Consider the following 20850-nt stretch of genomic DNA (forward strand, 5'->3'; position numbering starts at 1 on the left):
CGAAGATTCACAATTAAATATAGAGAATTCAGGTTTGGAACAGCCTTCCAACGGCTGTTAAAACTACCAAGTCAAGTTATATTTTCAAGAAAAAAATCAGAATGTATCTTCTCTATGAATGAATCTTTAAAAAACGACTAAGAATTATGTAATTAATCGATTGGAGAAGTAAAGGACAATCAATAGACCTACATATAGAACAACGCTATGTAAAGATAAATTAGATAATCAACAAAATATAAGTAACAGGGGTTTTCCTTTATGGAGCCGTTATTGTTAAGACTTGTTCTTTATTCTCCAATACGGTGAATACAGTAATCCTTTTCGATACTCCGACTGACCTCCCCTAGTGCGCATGACAGTAACGCAATACAACGACACTACCGTATTTACTCGAATAAGCGCCGCCCCCGAATAAGCGCCGCCCTCGAATAAGCGCCGCATTTGAGTCAAAAAAGTTAATAAGCGCCGCAGTCCCGATGCGGCGCTTATTCGAAGAATTCCGTTTTACTAAAAACTGCACTTCAAAGCAACTCAAAAACAAACTTGGAAAGTTCTTTTCGTCAAGAGCGATGCTTTGCAGTTCACAGTGATCGTTTTCTATCCAACATTCTTACAATACGTAGCTCTGTAAATGTTGTGAAGGCCGCGAACCTTGCCAGGACAGCCAGCGCTACTCTCTTTTCAGCAAGAGACGAATACTGACAATCAGAAGACGCTATTTTCGATAACTGCAAAATATTTGATTCTTTGTGGCGTCCAAATTTTAAATAAGCGCCGCCCTCAAATAAGCGCCGCCCTCGAATAAGCGCCGCACTTGAGGCGCGAAAAATTTAATAAGCGCCGCGGCGCTTATTCGAGTAAATACGGTACATCTCTCCTTTCCTCTGAATAATGAGCCAGGTAGAGCTTAAAAACGAAACTCGACATGTTTCTTCCTAAACCTATCAGTCCAAAAATGTTCACGCAACATGGTCCTTTTTTTTAGGCCATTGATCTCAACAATGTCCAAGTAACATAGTCTTTGAAACGTTCAGGCACTAGTCTTGCTCTTGCTGGTCTGTGAAGGGCAGGTGGTTCAACTAGTTCAACTACTTCAGCTGCCTCAATGTTGGATGTAGACTTCTCTTCCACGTCATTTGGAACAGGATACACAGGTATGTTGGAAGGCAGCTTTTTAAAGAATGATGCATTTCTTGTTACAGTGTGTGCTGCATTTTGGGCTGAAATCATGCTTCTTTCCTTGTCTTTGATCGCAAATGGCTCAGGCTTGAATGGTGTAGACATCTTGTTCTGTGTTGGTTGTTTTATCAATACTGTGTCACCAACATTTAGGTTTCAACATTTCTCTTAGCATCAGCTTGTCTGATCTCTGGAGATGCCTGATCAAACTGCACCAGTGGTAATGTGGACTTGAGTTTTCGTCCATTCAGCAACTCCGAAGGAAACTTCCCTGTGGTGCTATGAGGGGTTGCATTGTACTGTCGAAGAAAGTTGAACAATTCTTGCTTCCAGTTCTTGGCTTGAATGACGGCTGTCCAAACTGTTTTCTCTAGTGTCTTCATCAGCCTCTCCGCCTCTCCATTTGCTCTGGGCCATTCAGGAGTTATTCTGCGATGTTTGAAACCAAGTTGAGTTGCAAACATTTGAAAACTTGGTCGCTGTTAAATGGTGGACCATTGTCTGTTCTTATTACGTCGCAGATTCCTTGCCTGGTAAAGATGCTGTCAAGGTGAGGAATCACTGCCTTTGATGATGTTGACCTCAAGATTTCAACTTCTGGATACCGGCTGAAGTCATCAGACTTCAAGTAGTCTCAACTTGGAGAAGAATCAGAAGTCCATGGAGAACTCTTGCCCCGTGCCAAGTGGTAGGGGGGCATTTGTAGAAGTTCAGATACTGCTTTTGGTTCATGGTTCGCAGCTTGGCACGGTAGGCACCCTTTGACAACTTCCTCGACCATTCTGACTATCCCTGGAAACCAGACTGAATGTCGCAGAAGTTGCTTCGTTTTAACAACCCCTTGGTGGCCACTGTGGGCTAGCCTAATTATTCGATCTCGTAACTTCTCAGGAACTATTATGCTGGTTCCTCTCGGAATTACGCCATTTCATACTGACAGCTCCTGTTTGATTTGTTGGTACTGGCTGACATCTTTTCTAGCCTCCGGCCACTTTTGAGTTGCTAACACTCTTGCCAGACTCTGCAATGTTTCATCAGCGGCTGTCGCATCTTTCACTTCTTGAAGCGTAACGACATGCGGGCACAGCATTATTGGCCCGGATTATTGGTTGAAAAGTTAACAAAGGCATCAACCCGGCCTTGATAAACGGTGGGGAGCCTGCGATTGTTTTGGATCCGTATGGCAACTCATGTAATCAACTAGATTCTAGGCTGTAGGCGTTGCTGTAACCTCTTCGGTTGCATTTTTCAGGGAACTGGCATTGATGAGGGATGCAATTTTCTTATCACCTGCACTGATGTCATCCTTAGAGAAGTGATGACCAAAGAAGTCAATGGATGGTTAGGTGAACAGACACTAGGTTTGCAGTGCACAAGGCGAAGATACAAAGAGAGCAACTTCTTGTTGTCTTTTCAAGAAACGAAACATCCTACACTTAAATTGTGTTTCTCCGGTCGAGGAAAATTAGCTAAAGTATTGCGGGAATTTTACGCCGAAGTTCAATTTGAAAATGTAAGTGTAGTCATGGTAGTCGCCAGAAGTTTTCGTTTCGTTTAGTTTTAGTTTCATAGTTTCGTGTTAGTTTTCCTTTGTTCATTAGTCTATTTCCGTATTTTGCATATCGGTATACATTCTGTTGCGTGTAATTTATGAGTTTTGAGTTTTCGGTCGAGTTTAAGTTAACGGGTCAAGTTGTTATATTTACGGTTCGTCTTATGGTTTCGAAGTCGTAGCATTCGTCTTTTTAACTTTCTCGTTTATTTCGCTTTGTTGTTTTTCTGCTTTCCTCCTGTCGTTCGCTGTAAGTTATTTTATGCTCATTTCTGTGTTTTTAATTTTGTTCAGTTTTCAGTTACCATGTTCATCTTCGATTAAGTGTGTTTATTGTGCAAGATGGATTACGCGTGAATTGAGTTTGCGACTACATTTGTAAAAAGACGAATACGTACTGTTGGATTATGTTTAAATGTTGGACGATGTCTCGCAACGGTACGGATGAAAACTTGTCAATTTCTGGCGAGAAAAACGGCCAACCTGTACAGCGCACAAGTGCACGTATTTGTAAACCTAGCTCTTCTGTGGATCAAGAAGGTATTGTACTTGAACGGATTCGATCGCTCAGTAAGCAAAGAGGAGGAGTGTTATCCTCTCTAACCGCTACACGGAGAGAGATCGACACCCTTTTAACGGATGAGAATAATCTGGAAGCGCTGAAAGCTAAACTGTCGGAAACCACGTCGCTATTTCGGAGGTTTACTGAAGCTCACGACGCGTACAATGCGGCTTTGGTTGAAGAAAGTCAACGACAACAGTCCGACGTCTATTTTGCCGACATCGAATCCAGTCTTTGGACGAGAATGATATCATTTCCTTGTCGGAAGTACTTTCCAGACCAGCCTTGCCTGTAGCAAAGGACGAAATCCCTAGACAGGAGGATGTGGAACGATGGCTAGGTTATGTGCACCTGTCAGAGTTGAATTCTAAAGTAGATTTGTTAATTGGAGCTAATGTTCCTGAAGCCCTGCAGCCCAGAGAAGCTATCCCTGCTTGTGATGGTGGTCCATATGCAACTAGAGTTGACCTTGGCTGGGTCATCAATTGCCCAACTGGAAGGAAGCAGAATTACGTACCCTCCTCAAGTTTCTTCATTAAGTGTAAGGAAACTCATCCTATGTGTGCAGCATGTGCTGATTTTGCGGATGCATCCCCTTCAAATGGTTTAAGTACGTCAAGGGATGACTTAACGTTCATGAACATTATGGAGGATTCATCTGTGAAGTGTGAAGATGGTCATTACCAGGTAACTCTACTGTTGAAGAATCCTAACTTGCAGATGCCAGCAAACAGGAGTCAAACAGAACGCTGGACTCTCTATCTCAAACGTAAATTCTCCAAAGATGTAAAGTTTGGCGAGGACTATGTTGCTTTCCTTGAAGAAGTGATCAGTGAAGGTTTTGCAGAAAAGCTCCCCCGGATGTCCTAGAGAGATCGGATGGGAAAGTGTGGTTTATTCCGCACCACGGCGTCTACCATAGTAACAAGCCGGATAAAATACGTGTGGTTTTTTTATTGCTCTGCCCAGTTCCATGGAACGTCTCTGAACAATGGACTGTTCCAAGGACCTGACTTAACCAACAATCTGGTGGGTGTGGTGATTCGTTCCCGCCAGGACCCAGTCGCGGTAATGGGTGACGTTCAATCTGTTCCATCAAGTGCGTGTCCGGGAAACATATCGAGACCTCCTGCGGTTCCTTTGGTGGCCCCAAGGTGACTTTTCCAAGAAATTAGAAGAGTATTGGATGACCGTGCATCTTTTCGGCGCAGTTTCGTCGCCCAGGTGTGCTAACTTTGCCATGCGGCGGAATGCTGAAGACCACAAGCACTAGTTTTCCACTGATGTGGTTAGTACTCTTATGAAGAATTTCTACGTTGACGATTGTTTGAAGTCCCTACCTTCGGCCGGTGTTGCAGTGACACATGTTTTTGCGTCATCGAATGCTAAAAGGGGCCTTCAATTTGACCAAATGGACCAGCAACAATCGAGAAGTCTTGGAATCGATTCCAGTGGAAGTTAGAACAAAGGATGTCAAAGAGCTCGATTTCGATAACGACGTGCTTCCCACGGAGAGAGCCTTAGGCGTATCATGGTTTGTCCAGACAAATACGTTCGGTTTCAAAGTGAACATTAAGGAGAAACCTTGTACTAGGCGTGAAATTCTGTCTGTTGTAAGTTCCGTTTACGTTCCTCTCGGTATGGCAGCGCCTTTCGTCCTTCCAGCGAAACTGCTCCTCCAGGATTTGTGCAGAAAGGGCCTGGGTTGGGATGACGAGATTCCCAGCAACAACTTACCGTATTTATTCGATTTAGCGCCCAACCTCGAATAAGCGCCCACCCTGTAGGTAGAAAAAGTTAATAAGCGCCCAGCCTCGAATAAGCGCCCACCCCCACCCCACTAAAATGAGAGCACAAGAGGAAACTTGATTATTGTTGAAGTTGAGATCAAAATTGACTAAGTACTACTAAGAGACTATCCCGAAGACCGAGTTTTGTTTAGTTTTTTTTACTGAAACTTTCAATGAACATTTAAAATTCAGCTTTCGTACACCTTCACGTTTAGTTATTATACATTGTTTTCTTGCAAAATAAACATACTACTTGCTGAAAATGGTGAAAATTCAATAACCGCCCAGCCTCGAATAAGCGCCCACCTCGAGTAAGCGCCCACCCTGAAGGTCTAATAATTTAATAAGCGCCCAGGGCGCTTAATCGAATAAATACGGTATCTCAGTGGCGAGTGTGGCTTAACGGGTTGCCAAAACTTTCCCAGGTCTCAGTTGATCGATGCGTTAAGTGCGGTGTTGCCGGAAGAATTGTTTCAAGTGAGACCCATCATTTCTGCGACGCCTCTCAGTCTGCTTATGGAGCCGTTTCATATCTTCGCGTGGTTGACTCTGATGGTCAAATTCACTGCTCTTTCCTGCTAGGAAAGTCCCGTCTCGCCCCCTTGAAACAAGTCACTATCCCTCGATTGGAGTCAGCAGCTGCTACTCTGTCCGTCCGTTTAAACAAATTTGAAGAAGGTGTTAGAGATTCCGATCGATAACATCACTTTCTGGTCTGATAGCATAACTGTGTTGCGTTACATTGGAAATGAATCCAAACGTTCCCACACTTATGTTACCAATCGTGCCGCCTTCATTAGAGAGGATTCAAGTCCCTCAAAGTGGAGATAAATCAAAACAAAGTCTACTCCTGCTGATGACGCGTCCCGAGGAGCTACTGCAGAGTTCTACATTAAGAATGACCGCTGGATATAAGGGCCGGCGTTCCTCCTGAAACAGAAATCTGAATGGGAGAAATCTCCTCAATGCAGTGCAGAATTAGAAGAAGACGACCTTGAGGTGAAGCGAAGACCGAAGTCCTTGGTTGTTCATGTGAATAAGGCGTATTCAAGTTTCATTTCTATCGTCCAGCGGTTCTCGTCCTGGTTCAAAATTGTTGAAAATTATCGCGCTGTGTTTTCGCTGTCAGTCGAGATTCCTGACAAGGAAACAAGAGACAAAACAACGAGATATCAGCCAAGATGACAAGTTTAATGTTAAAGAATTGGAGAATGCAGAAAGAGAAATTCTTAAGTTCTTCCAGATTGACGCCTTCTCAGAAGAGTTGGAAGCCGTCAAAAGCGGGACATGTGTTAAGAAAACAAGTGCACTTGCAAGTCTACAACCCCAGACAATACTGTTGGGAAGGTCACCTAGTTTGCGCTCCCCTCACCCCTCATTCAATGTTGAGGTATACCTAGAGACTTCAATCACAGCATATTGTCTATCATAATGTTCAGTAATACTTATGGGGGATATGGGGGAGAGGGGGGCCCATACATCTTGTGTACGTACCTAGAGATTAGATTTATTTAAACGTTTTTGAAATCTCAGTGCTTATGTGCAACCTTCCCAAGGAGTATTGTCTTGGGTTGTAGATCCGATACTTATTGATGTTCTTCTCCGTGTTGGTGGACGCCTTAGAAGAGCGCCTCTAGCTGAAGATTCTAAGCATCAGCAGGGCCGTAACTAGCAAGAGGCAAGACGAGGCACTTGCCTCGTCTTGATTTTAACCCAAAATTAAAACAAATTCTGTATAGTTGGGAAGAAAATAATTACCAGTTGAACAAGATTGATTTTTTTCAAGAAATACCTTATGAAAAATGTTAAGAAAGAGTATCAGAGCTTCTAATTTTCCAACTTTCCTGGAGGGCATGCCCCCAGAACCTCCTAACAAGATCTTGCCTCGTGAGAATAAGTGAAACTTAGAATAGTTAGTAGAATAGTTAGAGTCTATTATCCCAGGGGATAATAGACTCTGCCCTACGTGTGAATTAAACCAAATTGAAGACGAAGTTCATTTACTTTTCCATTGTACTAAATACTGTAGTTTTAGAGATGAATTTTACAAAAAAAAAACAGAGAATCAAATACCAAACATAACACAATTACCTCCTATGCAAGCCACCAAAACATTAATGAATTCTGATAATTATTCAGTTTAACCCTATTCAGACCGGGAGGGGGGCTTTTGAGGCCTGCGTTGACTTTGAACTCTTATAACTTTTTTAAGATTCAACCAAACGCTGCCAAACTTTCTGACTTTTCCTAAAATTTATCTGGCAATAATTTGGTAGGGTTGCATGATGTGTCAGAAACTTGACATCGCCATGGCAACGGCATTTTCACAGGCATGTTTTCCCAAATTTGTAATTTTCGTGTTTCTGTTAATAAAAATTAACTTTAATGAAATTATTTTTACATTTTTACGGTTTTAATGCACATTTTTATTGATTTTGAGTACTTTGCAGTAATTTTGGGTGGTTTTCTGACATTTTGGAAAAATTTTGAAATCCAAGATGGCGGATCCAAGATGGCGGCTGTTTTGACATCATGATGTAATTGTCACGTGATGTGACGTCACCATCCCACGTGACGTATACCAAATACATGCTATAAGTTTCATTGTGATTGCTTAAATATTCTGGAAGTTACATAAGGGGGGCTTCCGAAGCCCCCCCCCCGGTCTGAGAAGGTCAAAAAAAGCCCGGTCTGAATAGGGTTAAATACTCAACTAATGAAGTTCATTGTGAGATGCTTATCCTTACGAAATAATCTTCTATCGAATAAAAGTAATGTAACACATACATAATTGCTTTTTTCATTCCTAATACATGATTATTATTGTTATAAGTTTCGCTTTAGTTTAGTTGTACGCTTTTGCAATACTGTATTTACTTATAGTCATGCAAACAAAGCTTGTTGTTGTTGTTGTTGTTGTTGATGTTGATGTTGATGTTGTTGTGTGTGCCAAAGGTCTGGTTAGGGACCGGTCATTATTTATCGCCTGGGGGGAGCGGAGGATTTTGGGGGGATCACTTGAATTATAGATGAACAGAAGGGGGGGTCAGTCGTAACTGAGAGCCCAAAAGGGGGGATAACTGAAGATTTTGGAAGGATTCAGATGCAGGACCACTCAAATCTGTTTGGATAATGCAAGTTTATGAGCATACAAAATAAACGCGCCTTTTCTACTGGGACATGATTGCATTTGCGGTCTCAATTTGTTCTAACACAACTTTATTTATAAAACGGAAACTGTCATACTGCGGAATGTGCACAATTCAATTTTTATCGAGAACGTTTTGTGTTAACACATCTATATTTATCCTTTAAAACGTGCTTAGCTTATATTCATCTTTGAACATGACAGGTGAATGCTAAATTGTCAACCATAACTCCTGATAACTAAAACATTGTGAAATAGCATGTTTGTTTAACATGAAGCATTTGTCGCCTCTCCTGGGGGTCAATCCGCGCTTTTGTAAACCTGTAGGGGCGGACTGAGGTTCCGTGTGCAGCGCAGTGATTCGTCTTTGTGTTTTTTTTTCTAAATAGGCGAACTCATCGCCTTCGAATGCAACTCTTTATTATGCCTAAAATGCACTTAAGAATAGTATTCTCTTTGTTTGACAGGTCCTCTATCTTATCAAGTTAAGCGCCAATCGCATTTGCTATTGTTCAAGCAACTAGTTCCTGATTCCCAGATTACTTGCGACGAAACACAGACTCGTAAATATGTTGGCAATGCTGTTAAAAATCTTCAATTCCGTGGAGTGTTGGTTTGGCAGAAGATATTTTTGCCATGGCTCCATAACTGGTAACTGCATATGGGTGCAAAGACATCGGCAGGGGGGGGGGATCACGAAAGTTATCAATAGTAATGAGGGGGGATCGCTTCATGGAATAACGTTTTAAGAGGGGGTAACCTAAATTTCACCATGTTTATTCCAAAATCCTCTGCTCCCCCCAGGCGATAAATAATGACCGGTCCCTAATCCAAACGTTCCCACACTTATGTTACCAATCGTGCCGCCTTCATTAGAGAGGATTCAAGTCCCTCAAAGTGGAGATAAATCAAAACAAAGTCTACTCCTGCTGATGACGTGTCCCGAGGAGCTACTGCAGAGTTCTACATTAAGAATGACCGCTGGATATAGGGGCCGGCGTTCCTCCTGAAACAGAAATCTGAATGGGAGAAATCTCCTCAATGCAGTGCAGAATTAGAAGAAGACGACCTTGAGGTGAAGCGAAGACCGAAGTCCTTGGTTGTTCATGTGAATAAGGCGTATTCAAGTTTCATTTCTATCGTCCAGCGGTTCTCGTCCTGGTTCAAAATTGTTGAAAATTATCGCGCTGTGTTTTCGCTGTCAGTCGAGATTCCTGACAAGGAAACAAGAGACAAAACAACGAGATATCAGCCAAGATGACAAGTTTAATGTTAAAGAATTGGAAAATGCAGAAAGAGAAATTCTTAAGTTCTTCCAGATTGACGCCTTCTCAGAAGAGTTGGAAGCCGTCAAAAGCGGGACATGTGTTAAGAAAACAAGTGCACTTGCAAGTCTACAACCCCAGACAATACTGTTGGGAAGGTCACCTAGTTTGCGCTCCCCTCACCCCTCATTCAATGTTGAGGTATACCTAGAGACTTCAATCACAGCATATTGTCTATCATAATGTTCAGTAATACTTATGGGGGATATGGGGGAGAGGGGGGCCCATACATCTTGTGTACGTACCTAGAGATTAGATTTATTTAAACGTTTTTGAAATCTCAGTGCTTATGTGCAACCTTCCCAAGGAGTATTGTCTTGGGTTGTAGATCCGATACTTATTGATGTTCTTCTCCGTGTTGGTGAACGCCTTAGAAGAGCGCCTCTAGCTGAAGATTCTAAGCATCAGCAGGGCCGTAACTAGCAAGAGGCAAGACGAGGCACTTGCCTCGTCTTGATTTTAACCCAAAATTTAAAACAAATTCTGTATAGTTGGGAAGAAAATAATTACCAGTTGAACAAGATTGATTTTTTTCAAGAAATACCTTATGAAAAATGTTAAGAAAGAGTATCAGAGCTTCTAATTTTCCAACTTTCCTGGAGGGCATGCCCCCAGAACCTCCTAACAAGATCTTGCCTCGTGAGAATAAGTGAAACATAGAATAGTTAGTAGAATAGTTAGAGTCTATTATCCCAGGGGATAATAGACTCTGCCCTACGTGTGAATTAAACCAAATTGAAGACGAAGTTCATTTACTTTTCCATTGTACTAAATACTGTAGTTTTAGAGATGAATTTTACAAAAAAAAAACAGAGAATCAAATACCAAACATAACACAATTACCTCCTATGCAAGCCACCAAAACATTAATGAATTCTGATAATTATTCAGTTTAACCCTATTCAGACCGGGAGGGGGGCTTTTGAGGCCCGCGTTGACTTTGAACTCTTATAACTTTTTTAAGATTCAACCAAACGCTGCCAAACTTTCTGACTTTTCCTAAAATTTATCTGGCAATAATTTGGTAGGGTTGCATGATGTGTCAGGAACTTGACATCGCCATGGCAACGGCATTTTCACAGGCATGTTTTCCCAAATTTGTAATTTTCGTGTTTCTGTTAATAAAAATTAACTTTAATGAAATTATTTTTACATTTTTACGGTTTTAAAGCACATTTTTATTGATTTTGAGTACTTTGCAGTAATTTTGGGTGGTTTTCTGGCATTTTGGAAAAATTTTGAAATCCAAGATGGCGGATCCAAGATGGCGGCTGTTTTGACATCATGATGTAATTGTCACGTGATGTGACGTCACCATCCCACGTGACGTATACCAAATACATGCTATAAGTTTCATTGTGATTGCTTAAATATTCTGGAAGTTACATAAGGGGGGCTTCCGAAGCCCCCCCCCCCCGGTCTGAGAAGGTCAAAAAAAGCTCGGTCTGAATAGGGTTAAATACTCAACTAATGAAGTTCATTGTGAGATGCTTATCCTTACGAAATAATCTTCTATCGAATAAAAGTAATGTAACACATACATAATTGCTTTTTTCATTCCTATTACATGATTATTATTGTTATAAGTTTCGCTTTAGTTTAGTTGTACGCTTTTGCAATACTGTATTTACTTATAGTCATGCAAACAAAGCTTGTTGTTGTTGTTGTTGTTGTTGATGTTGATGTTGATGTTGTTGTGTGTGCCAAAGGTCTGGTTAGGGACCGGTCATTATTTATCGCCTGGGGGGAGCGGAGGATTTTGGGGGGATCACTTGAATTATAGATGAACAGAAGGGGGGGTCAGTCGTAACTGAGAGCCCAAAAGGGGGGATCACTGAAGATTTTGGAAGGATTCAGATGCAGGACCACTCAAATCTGTTTGGATAATGCAAGTTTATGAGCATACAAAATAAACGCGCCTTTTCTACTGGGACATGATTGCATTTGCGGTCTCAATTTGTTCTAACACAACTTTATTTATAAAACGGAAACTGTCATACTGGGGAATGTGCACAATTCAATTTTTATCGAGAACGTTTTGTGTTAACACATCTATATTTATCCTTTAAAACGTGCTTAGCTTATATTCATCTTTGAACATGACAGGTGAATGCTAAATTGTCAACCATAACTCCTGATAACTAAAACATTGTGAAATAGCATGTTTGTTTAACATGAAGCATTTGTCGCCTCTCCTGGGGGTCAATCCGCGCTTTTGTAAACCTGTAGGGGCGGACTGAGGTTCCGTGTGCAGCGCAGTGATTCGTCTTTGTGTTTTTTTTTCTAAATAGGCGAACTCATCGCCTTCGAATGCAACAGAATGCAACTCTTTATTATGCCTAAAATGCACTTAAGAATAGTATTCTCTTTGTTTGACAGGTCCTCTATCTTATCAAGTTAAGCGCCAATCGCATTTGCTATTGTTCAAGCAACTAGTTCCTGATTCCCAGATTACTTGCGACGAAACACAGACTCGTAAATATGTTAGCAATGCTGTTAAAAATCTTCAATTCCGTGGAGTGTTGGTTTGGCAGAAGATATTTTTGCCATGGCTCCATAACTGGTAACTGCATATGGGTGCAAAGACATCGGCAGGGGGGGGGGGGGGATCACGAAAGTTATCAATAGTAATGAGGGGGGATCGCTTCATGGAATAACGTTTTAAGAGGGGGTAACCTAAATTTCACCATGTTTATTCCAAAATCCTCTGCTCCCCCCAGGCGATAAATAATGACCGGTCCCTTAGGGCCTGATCAGATTATTATTCCTAAAGGGTCCCACCTCGCTCGATTACTTATCACGCACTTTCATGAAAAGAGTGGAATATGTCCTATCCCTTCCGTGAGAAAGGTTCTGGCTGATTCGTGCTAACTCAGGTGTACGTGGTGTGCTTTTGACCTGCTTTGCGTGTAAACAGCGTCATGGTTCTGCGTGACTGCTCAGGATTGCGTGTCTGGCATAGACATTGAGTAGCAATCATGGCTTTAGGTGGCAATAAAATTGTTGACAAATACAAGGTTTTCACCCTCGTATTTAGGGGCCGGAATGTAGGCCCAGAATTTTTCGTTTCGTTTAGCTTTAGTTTCATAGCTTCTTGATAGTTTTTGCGTTTTTTAGTTTCCTTTGTTCATCAGTCTATTCAGTTATGTACAGGTTATATTTATTTGAATATCGGTATATATCCTGTTGCGTGAAATTTATTCAGTTAGTTGGTTTATGAGTTTCGTGTTTACGGTCGAGTTTAAGTTTACGGTTGAAGTTCGAGGTCGTCACATTCGTCTCTGTAAGTGTCTGGTTTATTTCGCTTTGCCGTTGTTCTGTTTTCCTCCTGTCGTTCGCTGTAAGTTATTTTTTTCTCGTTTCTGTGTTTGTAATGTTGTTCAATTTTCAGTTACCGTGTTCATCTTCGATGTGTTTATTGTGCAAGATGGATTACGCGTGATTGAGTTTGCGACTACAGTAAGTTCTTAAAATAATATTATCCATGAGTTCATGACCCACAGTTGATTATTTTCAGAGACATTGCAGCTCTTTTCAACTACATCTATAAATAGGCCTTGAGCAGTGCAGAATAGTAAAAGATTTTCAATGCGAAGTTCTGTCTTGTTTTATTGGAAATGTTAAGCTTGCTAAATGTGTTCGCTATCTGTTAGCCTTTTATTAAAAACTAGCCATGGTACATTGCAATTCCTGAGTTTTTATTGGTTTACAGGCCATGGTGTTTGAGCTCATATACCATGGACCAAAAATATGGTAGTTATAGCCACCTCATGACTTTGAGGAATATTGTTAATTTGCTCCAATTGTAGTGATTAAGTAATTGTTAAAACTATTAAATATTGCGCTTGTTGCCTGATATGCGTACAGCTACGAACTAACTTAAAGATGCATTGTATTTATGCAGATGAAAACTCATGTGGGTGTCTATTTCGAGCATATTGCTTGAGCGCAACAGAACAATGAGGTTTAGGACACGAAGGAGAACATTGCTTTTGATAGTCTGCCTTGCCGGTGCCGTTTTGTTATTCCACACGGTCTACATGAACTGGTTTGGAGCAGTAGATACAAATGGCATGGAAGGTAAATAACCTTCTGAGTATATATATATATATATATGTTATTTGCCGGCTGGGAGGTCCGTATAGGAAAAAACTATACTGGTCTTGGCACAGTATAAATTCGTTAAGCCCTGGCCAAACGTAAACAAGTGAACGCAAGTAGTCTCAAGTTGAACTTGCGAACAGACTTGTGTTGGCTGCCCAAACGGACTCGTAAGTTTACTCGAAAGTGAACGCAAGTTGTCAAAAAGCCATTTTAATGCTAGTTGCAATTCAGTACTTGAAGTAAACAGCAAGACTTAAGTTAAATTGCGTTGGGTGGCTAAACGGTGAAAAACTTGCGTTGACTTACGGGCGTGCAGATATGATCTCCACCAAAATGAACGCAAGTCAACGCAAGTGTACGCAACTCCTGGCCAGTCAGACAAACTGAAATACGTCGAAATAAATAGCTAAACGGGTTTAGTTGGTCAACGTCTTTGATAACTTCAAATTTGCGTAGAGTGATTTTCCATTTTTGTTCGAGAAAGCAACTTTTTCTGCCCGAAATGATCCGAAATTATTGAAGGTATGATCGGTGAAAATTAATTTTAAATATGTATCTGTAGGAACAAAAAGTTGTTGACTTCTCTCCTTTTTGTGGCTCTCCAATTCCTGTGGCGGCTATTTCACATCCGAATTAACAAGACGACCGTGCAAGTCTCATTCTCGTTCGCCCTAAAAGAGGACAACAAGAATTTTCGTTATTAGCGGTCATGTTTGTTTAGGTGGTAAACCATTATCTGCGCATGCTGTTCAAGCAAAATAACTCAGGCTGAAAAAAATCGGGGCGGAACTGATTGTTTGTGTGACTGCCGGCGGAGCAGGAACAGGTCACGGACGGCCGGAGCACGGCGATGTGAGTGGGGCAGCACAGCACAGGGCGCACTGTGCGCGAGACCCAGTCTGACGCGGGAGGTCGCAGAGGGCGACGGGTCGGCGCGGCTAGTGAAAACCAGGCTTAAACTTTGTTGAGGATTTGATTTGGCTATTGGCGGTTTTCACCCGACGTCATCAAAATTATAAAATCTTTTCATTCTTTTCATGTATTCTTGGCATTAAGAACGAACATGAACCTCTATGCAAATTTTGTTATCGATTCAGTGCTTTCTTTAGGAAATAAAGTATTTTGAAATTCTAATATCCTTGATAAACATGTTCCTTACTGTCACAAAAACGGATGTTTTTAAGGTGGAATCCGCCAGGACTTCGAGTAGTTATTGGACAAAATTATGTACCACAAATTATTTACACCTTATTGCAAGCTATTGTGTTACTGCTTCAAATATCTTATCAAAATAAATCTTTTCTAACAACACCAAACATGGAAAACCAGTTTCGAAGTTCCACTGAATTCCACTGAATCGTTAAAAGACGGAGCTTTTGCCTATAGCTAGTGAACTTTGAATTTCATTTTCTCAGACTCTGATAAGAAATTGTTGTACCAAAATTATCTGCACCTTATTGCAAACTTTTGTGTTACTGCTTCAAATATCTTATCAAAAGAAATCTTTTCTAACAACACCAAACATCGAAAACAAATTTCGAAGTTCCACTGAATTCCATGCCACTGAATCGCTTAAAGACGATTTTACAAAATGGCTACTCGTGAGATTTTGCCTATAGCTTGTGAATTTTGAAATTCATTTTCTCAGACTCTGATAAGAAATTGTTGTTGGTGTTATCACGGATAGTTACTTACATATTTACCTTTTATTAAGGGTAGGAAATAACGCAATAGGATAGAAAATTATTCTGGTACTCGATTTTTGCCCAACTTAAATAAATATTACTCGACTTCCTGGTGGATTCCATCTTAGTGGTATTTTCAATTTTGCACGAACACCTTAAAACTAACTCCTGAAAGCTCTTCCGTGCTATGTGAGTGAATATCACGTGAATCAGGCTAATTCAAACTTTGCAACGATAAGTGAGCGCTTTGATTCAAAATTACGATCAGCCAATTAGGATCGAGTGATCTTTCTACTCGGCCAGCCAGAAGCAGGCAAGTTACAATCGATTAAAAGAAAATTTAGAAAAGACCCCCCCCCCCTCCCCACCCCATGTCTCAGCCAATTTCCATTCTTAGTGTATATCCCTCTCCCTATGTTATAAACACTATAAAAGGAATTATTGAGCGGATCTAAAATGTTAAGTGAAAAATACTTATTTTCGCGCCAACATGACATTTTACCTTTTAATTTTACACTTTTTAGGTTATCGTCCCATTTTTCCCGACGTTAAATTTGACACCGAGAATAACGATGAAAACAAATACGACATTATCATCATTGGTTCAGGTCCAACAGCTCTAGGCGCTGCTCATCGACTTTTTGAGCTAAACAAAAAGTTTCCTAACCTAAAGGTTGCTATTCTCGAACAACATGGCAAGCCAGGCGGGCTTGCTACGTCTGAAAGAGACGATCAAGGCTTCCTCTGGGACATGGGAGGACATGTGATATTTTCACACTACGAATACTTTGATGACACTCTGGACAGGACCATAAAGAGTTGGAATCGAAGAGAAAGAGCGGCATATGCCTTCATGAAGGGGTCTGATGGCATTAGAAGATTTGTTCCTTATCCCGTTCAAAACAATGTCGAGTTTATGGACAGAGTGGACCAGCAAAGGTGCTTATCAGGGCTTGAAGAAGTTGCAGCAAATAATGTGACAAAAGGAAGGCCTGTTAACTTCGACCAGTGGCTTGTTCGTAACTTTGGTGTTGGTCTTTGCGAAGTATTTATGAGAAAGTACAATAGAAAAATTTGGACCGTAGATCCTTCTGAAATGAACTCTGCCTGGGTCGGCGAGCGCGTTGCAGTTCCTAATATCACCAACATCAAGCATAAGATTAAAATGTACGACAATGAAACGTCAGCGAAAGATTCGGCCTGGGGACCTAATAATGTCTTTCGATATCCGAAGTATAATGGAACGGGTGGAATATGGCAAGCCCTAGCTGACCGGCTTCCTGGTATTTGGTTTAAATTCTATAATAAAGTCATACGGCTGAATATCGACACAAATACTGTAATAGTTGAGAGGAGCAAACCAGATAAATCAGTGCAGACAGAAGCATATAACCCCATGCCTCTGGTGCAGAAGATTCGATTTAACACTGTAATCTCAACAGTACCGCTCGACGTATTTGTAAATATGATAACAGGCAGAGACGAGTCTTTAGAGGAGATGAAGGAATTGACATCCCAACTGGTTTATTCACGCACTCATGTGATAGGTATTGGCCTAACTGGTCAACCTCCTCCGATGCTTTTACACAAGTCCTGGATGTACTTTCCTGACGCCGACGCCCCATTCTACAGGATAACAGTATTCTCCAGTTACTCAGACGATCACGTCCCACAGCCAGGAAAACAATGGTCACTGATGTGCGAGGCAGCAGAACCTAAACAACACTCCAATTTAGAATACTGGAGAAAGGACAATCTGATGAATGCCACTATTCATGCATTGATAGTTTATGGATTTATTACATCAGATATGATTGTTTCCAAATACTATCGACAGCTAGATCACGGGTATCCAATTCCTTCCATCAACAGAGAAGCGATTCTGGACAAGGTCCAGCCTTGGTTGCAATCTAAAGGTATCTACTCACGCGGTCGGTTTGGAGGTTGGCGATATGAAGTTTCAAATCAAGATCACTCGTTCATGCAAGGTGTTGAAGTCGTCGACATGTTGCTAAGAGGAATTCCCGAGGAAACTTACTTTGACCCAAACTTTGTCAATTCCAGGCGAAACACTGGTCGGCTTTTTTCTTACGAATTTGTGATTGCTCATTATAATGAAAATCTTGACTGGATTACACCGATAGCCAGCCACGCTCATGTCTATCATAAGGGCAATGATCTTCACCCTCCGCCCTTGCAACTATATGCCTGGGAACGCTTACCTAACGTTGGCCGGGAAAGTCACACTTATCTGTACCACATCATACGCAATTATGACAAATTGCCAGAGACAACTATTTTCCTACAGGCCGATAACAGTCACTGGCAATGTAGATTCTTTACTCAGCCTCCTATGGATTACGTTTATGATATCAAAAGCATGACATCATTGAAAATTACTTGTAATAAACCCGTACGTTTTGCGCCGTGGGGAGGAATTCGCTACTTGCCCAAATGGCGTGAGATGTTGAGAAGTGGTGAAATTCGTTGTGCTAATTTGACTTTGCGGGATTTTTTCAAGGAACTGTTTGGCGTTCCACCTCCAAGATTCGTTTATTTTTGCCCTAGTGGATGTTTCGCTGCAACGCGAGACATGATCAAGAAGCATCCGAAAAGCTTTTACATCAAGGCTCTATCATTCTTAGATGACCATCGTAACCCTGAGGAAGGTCATTATTTTGAAAGGCTTTGGTCTGCAATATTTTCATTACCCTAAATGACTCGTGGTTTCATTAAGTTCTTTTGTACTTGTACACGTTAAACTTAATTTACGAGTTAATTGACTTAATGGGAGGGTCAGACGGGAAAATATTTGGCTCCGGGTCTTGGCGCACAGACCGAGCGCAGTGAGGTCGCTGCAAATTGACCCAAAGTCATCATTTTCACTCGGACCCGACCTAGGTTAGTCAATAACTATTTAATCATACTACATAAGTTACTTAATTTTGATTTTTTTTTGCGGGGCTAGACGGCTTGGCTCGCGTCAAAATGTGCAGCCGTACACAAGTTAGCTCGCGATATTATTTTTCTAATATTTTGCTTCAGCAGTAATAATATTACTTGAGAAAAAACATTGGTAGGCTACGTTAAGTAGTAAAGACGATACGCACAGCATCTCCAAATTTTGGCTTATACGCAAGCGCCAAAGTCAAGTTTAGTACATTTTTACATGGAATCTTCCTCAAAGTCTTGCTGCAGTGCGAAAAAGTGCTTTTCTAGCAAAGTTTAGAGAAATTTAGCGTCGTACCCCCCTCCCCCCAAAAAAATACAATTTAACGGTTAAAGATTGCTTTTTTAGGAAATTCAACAGATTAAGGGTTAAAGGTCTGCTTTAAAAAAGTGTAAAGGAAAAATAAAGTTCCTTAAATAAACATTTACGCCAGCTTTACGTTCGCTTTACACCGCAGTTAAGTTATCTTTTCTTGCTGTCATGGTTATGGTTAGTATTTTTTAAGTATTTATAGTTTTTAAGTATCTTTAACTGGTGTCCCCAATTAGCCCACAAGGGCTATATATATAGACATGGTAATAAAGTTTTGACGTACTTACTGACTGACTGACTGACTGACTGACTGACTATATATGACTGACTGATGATGATGACGAATGACAGATGACAGAGATGATATGACTGATGATGATGATGACAGACTGACAGACTGACAGACTGACTGATGATGATGACTGACTGATGACTGATGAATGAGACGACAGAGAGAGAGATGAGAGACTGACAGATGATGATGACTGACTGAAGACGACGACAGCTGACTGACTGACTGACTGACTGACTGACTGACTGACTGACTGACTGACTGACTGACTGACTGACTGACTTACTTACTTACTTACTGTATTAATAAGAACGTCACAGGGACGCAAAAAGGATTGACCGCGCACCCAAATAAGGAATCCTAGCTCATTAACAATGTTTTAGTTGATCAATGCTAAAATCCAGGAAAGAAGCAATAGTCGGCCTTGACTGAAGCACAGACTTGAGGATGGTCACAACTGGGCGTGATAAGCGCAAGCATGCGCATAAACGCATGAGAAGGACGAATGCACTCGTTCTTCTTAATTATGCTGTCCTCACTTGCAGTACGCATGAGCACAATAAAATGAAACGATGAATAACTATTTTGGCACAATAAACACATTTATCGCAAGAAAAGCCAACAATGTTGTTTTCTTGTGTTTATACTTATGGCAGCGATTCCTAGTGAGACACAGGGAATGCTTGCGTTTTGCTTATGCTTGTACCTAGTGAAAACCAGCCAACGTTTTTTTACCAAAATGGTTCACACTGGTTTACCCGCGCGCAATGTTTTATTACTGGCAAATCTCGTACTGTGCCTTGATAAAACTTAATATTAGGTCAATCTCTAACATAAACTAAAGGATCAAAGGAAACAGAACGTTAACAGGTAATTAAGGTCATTGCTTAGTATTGCATTGCGCATAGTAACTGTGCAGAATTTTAAGCGTAGTTAGCGCTCACCCTGAGGTGAAGCGAAGACCGAAGTCCTTGGTTGTTCATGTGAATAAGGCGTATTCAAGTTTCATTTCTATCGTCCAGCGGTTCCCGTCCTGGTTCAAATCGTTGACGATTATCGCGCTGTGTTTTCGCTGTCAGTCGAGATTCCTGACAGGGGAACAAGAGACAAAACAACGAGATATCAGCCAAGATGACTTGTTCAGTTAATGTTGAAGAATTGGAGAATGCAGAAAGAGAAATTCTTAAGTTCTTCCAGATTGACGCCTTCTCAGAAGAGTTGGAAGCCGTCAAAAGCGGGAAATGTGTTAAGAAATCGAGTGCACTTGCAAATCTAGATCCGATACTTATTGATGTTCTTCTCCGTGTTGGTGGACGCCTTAGAAGAGCGCCTCTAGCTGAAGATTCTAAGAATCAGCAGGGCCGTAACTCGCAAGAGGCAAGACGAGGCACTTGCCTCGTCTTGATTTTAACCCAAAATTTAAAACAAATTCTGAATAGTTGGGAAGAAAATAATTACCAGTTGAACAAGATTGATTTTTTTCAAGAAATACCTTATGAAAAATGTTAAGAAAGAGTATCAGAGCTTCTAATTTTCCAACTTTCCTGGAGGGCATGCCCCCAGAACCTCCTAACAAGATCTTGCCTCGTGAGAATAAGTGAAACTTAGAATAGTTAGTAGAATAGTTAGAAGTCATATTATCCCAGGGGATAATAGACTCTGCCCTACGTGTGAATTAAACCAAATTGAAGACGAAGTTCATTTACTTTTCCATTGTACTAAATACTGTAGTTTTAGAGATGAATTTTACAAAAAAAAAAACAGAGAATCAAATACCAAACATAACACAATTACCTCCTATGCAAGCCACCAAAACATTAATGAATTCTGATAATTATTCAGTTTAACCCTATTCAGACCGGGAGGGGGGCTTTTGAGGCCTGCGTTGACTTTGAACTCTTATAACTTTTTTAAGATTCAACCAAACGCTGCCAAACTTTCTGACTTT

At 41.0% G+C, this 20850-nt stretch overlaps 2 protein-coding genes across 2 annotated transcripts in view; one reads left to right on the plus strand and one right to left on the minus strand.

Moving 5' to 3' along the window:
* Positions 1 to 2892, minus strand: part of LOC144665488 (uncharacterized) — a 30653-nt gene extending 27761 nt beyond the window's left edge. The window contains exon 1 of the mRNA XM_078526720.1: positions 394 to 2892. Within this exon, the coding sequence (XP_078382846.1) occupies positions 985 to 1287 (303 nt within the window). The 5' untranslated portion in view covers positions 1288 to 2892 and the 3' untranslated portion in view covers positions 394 to 984. The remainder of the gene's footprint in view (positions 1 to 393) is intronic.
* A 9705-nt stretch (positions 2893 to 12597) lies between these two features.
* LOC144665929 (uncharacterized) lies at positions 12598 to 18920 on the plus strand. The gene is made up of 4 exons (XM_078527215.1): positions 12598 to 12842; positions 12951 to 13018; positions 13464 to 13639; positions 15873 to 18920. The coding sequence occupies exons 3-4, from the start codon at positions 13474 to 13476 to the stop codon at positions 18062 to 18064; spliced, it is 2358 nt and encodes a 785-aa protein (XP_078383341.1). The 5' UTR covers positions 12598 to 12842; positions 12951 to 13018; positions 13464 to 13473; the 3' UTR covers positions 18065 to 18920.
* The last annotated feature ends 1930 nt before the right edge of the window (positions 18921 to 20850 follow it).

This window comes from Oculina patagonica, chromosome 9 (genome assembly GCF_052425735.1).
Source record: "Oculina patagonica isolate OP01 chromosome 9, crgOcupat, whole genome shotgun sequence".
Classification (NCBI taxonomy): domain Eukaryota; kingdom Metazoa; phylum Cnidaria; class Anthozoa; order Scleractinia; family Oculinidae; genus Oculina; species Oculina patagonica.

What these genes read in the sequence shown, in the direction of transcription:
- LOC144665929 (XM_078527215.1), top strand. Translation starts at nt 13,474, where the DNA reads ATGTGGGTGTCTATTTCGAGCATATTGCTTGAGCGCAACAGAACAATG. An exon ending in AGATACAAATGGCATGGAAG is followed by an intron (nt 13,640 to 15,872) that starts GTAAATAACCTT and finishes TACACTTTTTAG; the next exon opens with GTTATCGTCCCATTTTTCCC.